This window comes from Parasteatoda tepidariorum, chromosome 11, assembly GCF_982258835.1.
Source record: "Parasteatoda tepidariorum strain Cologne lab strain chromosome 11, Ptep-v5.0, whole genome shotgun sequence".
In the NCBI taxonomy this organism is placed as follows: Eukaryota; Metazoa; Arthropoda; class Arachnida; order Araneae; family Theridiidae; genus Parasteatoda; species Parasteatoda tepidariorum.
The window spans coordinates 69,134,881-69,139,038 of NC_141765.1; the positions used below are offsets into that span (position 1 = coordinate 69,134,881).

General features: G+C 31.5%; 1 protein-coding gene across 1 annotated transcript; it reads left to right on the forward strand.

Moving 5' to 3' along the window:
• Positions 1–573: 573 nt before the first annotated feature.
• Positions 574–2,601, forward strand: LOC139427021 (uncharacterized). Its single transcript, XM_071187334.2, has one exon. The coding sequence runs from the start codon at positions 951–953 to the stop codon at positions 2,355–2,357; it is 1,407 nt and encodes a 468-aa protein (XP_071043435.2). The 5' UTR covers positions 574–950; the 3' UTR covers positions 2,358–2,601.
• Positions 2,602–4,158: the final 1,557 nt, after the last annotated feature.

The following is a 4,158-nucleotide window of genomic DNA, read 5'->3' on the forward strand; positions in this document are numbered from 1 at the left end:
AGAGAGGCTCCTCCGGGCCCAGCAGTTAATCAGCCAATCTTAGCTGATCAGCCAATCTTAGCTGATTAATTGTTCATTTGAGGCTGGGATAGCCTAGTTGGTAGAGAGTTGGGCAAATGTGCAAGAAGTCGAGAGTTAGATCTCCACCGGCCGAGAACTCCTTATGGAGAAAATGGTGATTGGTGCAAGCTAAATCTGTCGGGGTCGCAAAACCCTCCAAGTTTCCATAGTAAATCAACACCTCTGGGTGTATAGAATCGGAGATTAATCATGCTCTGGTTCAGGTCAAAATTACGATCTGCTGATGGAGGAATTGGAGGGGTGTGAATGTATGCTGTCTCCGGATCATTCATCGGGATGTTTCTCAGACCGTCACCAATGGCCCATTGTGCGGCTCTAGTAAGACGTTAATAAAAGTACCAGCACTGGAGGCTTCTGTCCTCATCACAAAGTACTGTTTATAAGCTCATGTCCAGTTAAAAAACAGATACCATAAGTGAAAGAAGGCTATCATAAAGATACATCCAGAGTTATGGCAGGATTCAATCCCGTTACCTCCACGCTACAGTGAGTTTGGTAAAACGGTGGGACCCCTCTGATTAGTAGTTAAATTCAACGGAAATAAATATTTGCAACCGTGCTGAAACATTAACATCGGAATGAGTGTTTTCAAGTAAGCAGTGTGATTGGTGCACGCCATTTTTTATTATCATTATTTTAGCCAATAGGGTTTAATTTATGCTCATTAACCGGTTGAAATATGTTTTAAACTTTTTACAAACAAGAGCCGATTTAAACTTTTTTGTGCGTAGTGGTCGCATTGCTTCCAGAAAAACACAAAATATCATCGCCCACATTATATTTTAGCCTAATCCAAATTACTGTACTTAATAATTAGCGTTTCAAATTCGGTTGCATAGACTAACTTAGAAGTTTATGTATTAATTTAAATGGCGGTGGATTTGAGAATCGAAGTATTTTCTGTAGACCTTTATCGTAATTTGTGGTATAGATTCGGTTTGAAAGATTTTGTGATTCCCAGATTAAAAAATTATGATAATGTTACTACTGATAAAAATACATGCAGTGAGGCAGTTCTTCATGCTGTTGAGTGTCGTCAAACATTCTTTTCATCTTTGCTTTGGGGAGAAATTTACGTTGACTATGAGGAGTACTCAAAATCAAGTCTTGACTTTTATCTATATCTTGAAAATAACATGGATAAGTTTTTACCTTACAGTGAATTAAACATATTTGACAAACTCTTTATGGTCTGTGCCGTGATTTTAGAAATGGGATATGCAAGTAGCACAAAATCTAATAACATGTATATGTACAACAGTCCACTATGTTTCGCAATGTATTTTGACACAAAATATAAAGAAGAATTTTACAGTGAAGGTGGGTGGAGTATGTTAGATTGCTATGCAAGCACTTACAAATCAAGAGTGTTGACTCATCCTATAAATAAGATAAGTATTTTGTGTATTAGAACTGCGTATAATGAAGCAATACTTACTGATTACTCCTTTGATCGTGTAAATAGGGCTTTTATAGAAAAAAGTCGTAACAGAAAAAGTAAAGCATCTTGTCCTCAGTGTCTTCCTTTATTTCATATAATTAGAGTGCTATCTTGTACAAGCGAATTTGTTACTGAATTTCAATTAATTGAAGGTTATTTACAACTTATTTTGCGCATGTTGTCACGTCAAGAATTGTTAGAAGAAGGAAAACATCATCAAGGTACTAAATTTGAACAAATGGAGAAAGTAATAAAAATTGCTGATTGTTATTTCAATACTAAGATTAAGCAAAAGAGTGATGAAACAATACCAGATGAAAGTCTTGAATTACTTTGCAGGTATAAGGATCAAAATACTAATTCGTTTTTGGCTCGTCTATTTCAAGCTCATGGTCAGGATGGTATTGGTGATCAATGCATGTTTTGTGCTCGTAATATAAGCCAAATGTCTAAAGTTTCAAGATCAGTAAGTGATATTCAAATAAAACGGATAAAATCCATGATACATGACACTGTGATTGATGTGAAGCTTAAAGGAGATGAATCCACAGAAATGTCTTTTAAAGCCAATAACAAGAAAAGTGCTGCTGAGAAAGACAGTGATAACAAAGGAGCTCTCAAATTATTTTTTTCTCTTGGAGTCGAGCCACTCAAGTCTAACATTCTTAAAAGTTTGGAAAAAACAAGTAAGAATCAAACAAATATGAACAAACTGGCTGATTCATTAGCTAAAATAAAAATTGATAAAGCGTCGGACTATAAAGTAAAGGAAAATACAGGGAAAATAAAACGGAAGAAAAATAAAAACCATGTCACGAATTGCGACCAAGTGTAAATATGTCACGTAAGTTGAAACAAACTTTGTTTAAATTTTTACAGTACTGACGATATTTTCCAGTGAAACTGAAAAAAGGAAAGTTTTTCTTAGTTTGATAAACTTAAGGTTTAATTAATAAAATTATACAATTAGTAAAATTATGCTTAGTAATGAATTAATATTAGTTTTAATGTTTTCACATGAGCTATTTGTACCACTAGCTTTTTTAAATATGTCATTAATAAATTTTTATAATCAAAAATATTGTTTTTTGGTCATAATATTACTTGAAGACCAGGAAAAACCAAATAAGGAATATCTCGAAAACCATACTGTGCATAAATTGTTCAAACTTTGGAAATAAGCAACCTATTTTGCATAATGTAATTTTTATAATTTGTGTAAAGCATCCATTCCTTCCTATCTATTTTATTTTAGGGGAGTTTTCTTTTTTAGTCACACTATATGTTTGCAAAGTAACTAATGTTAGAGAAAATTTTATAGATAACCATTCAAGAAAACAAGTATAACAAGAATTTAGCTAATTTTGTTGAAGAATCGTAATGTGAGAATAGGATGCTGTACTAATAAACATTGCATATTTTATCACGTAAAAGAAACTTGGAAGCATTCTTAGTTTTTAAATACAATTTTATTTTTTTCATAATTTTGGCAAAAGAAGAATATTTTGACTTCTCACTTAGTTATTTTGACGATTCTGACTTTTGATTATTTGAGATTTTGGCCTTTCGTGGAAGAGACGTTGGGAGCTTTATTATTCGTATGAGTCTTGTAAAATAATTAAGAAATCGAATGAAACTCTAGGGCTATATTGTCGCGAATATGGAAAATGACATTCAAAAGTAACCAAAGCTTATTTTATTAATGAGGGCATCACAAACTGCGAAAAGCATATATTTTGTTATTTTTTTATTACTCGAATCTTGATAGTACTTATATATTTTTTTAAAATTGCACAATACCATCTGTAGCTTATCATGAGCTACTAAATATAATAATGTTAGGTAAATCTTTCTTCTCCCTTTTTGATTTATAAACACATAGTCATGAAAGAAAGAGCATATATTTCGAAAAAAAAAAACAACATCGAATCGAAATAGCTCATTGGATAAAAATAAGGAGTTGAGATTTTTTTCATTTATTCTTTCTTTTAGTACATGTTAGAAAAAAAATAATTACCTCTTTTCCGATCTTCCGAATTAGGTATAAAGATAATATAAATGGAATTTTATATTTTATTATAAAATATAGAATAATAAAAGCCAAACCTATTTATATTGTATATTTTCTTACAGTAAGATTACGCATATTTGCAGCAAACTTTAAATAATTTCGTTTCCTAAAACTCGAATGTTGGCGTGTTTTATATTTTGAAATTTCGTCTACTATTGATTAAGAGTTGGCGAGTTGTTGTTGATGTTTTAATTTCTATCTATCAACTGAGTTTGAAATTCTCCCGAACAAAATGTATGTATGTTTTAATTGTCTAATAAGGATATTTTTGTTTCTAAGCCGCTGTAAACTTCATTAATAAATTTATAACATATAATTTCCATCAGGTTCTAGTCTAAAACGAAGTTCGAATTATCTTAATATTTTCTCTGCGCTACGCGTATGTTTGTTTTACAAACTAATTTTATTTAAAGAATTAATGTATGTATGCATCCTAAATGATACTGATTTTATATTGTCTTGTAAATATATTTATAATTATTAGTGTGACTGAATACCAAAAAAGGGTAGCTGTTACTTTACTCGAAATAGTAAAAAGGAACCCTACTGGTGTTTCGTAACAGCA

Excerpts from the sequence above, each read along its gene's own strand:
- LOC139427021 (XM_071187334.2), top strand. The coding sequence starts at position 951 with ATGGCGGTGGATTTGAGAATCGAAGTATTTTCTGTAGACCTTTATCGT.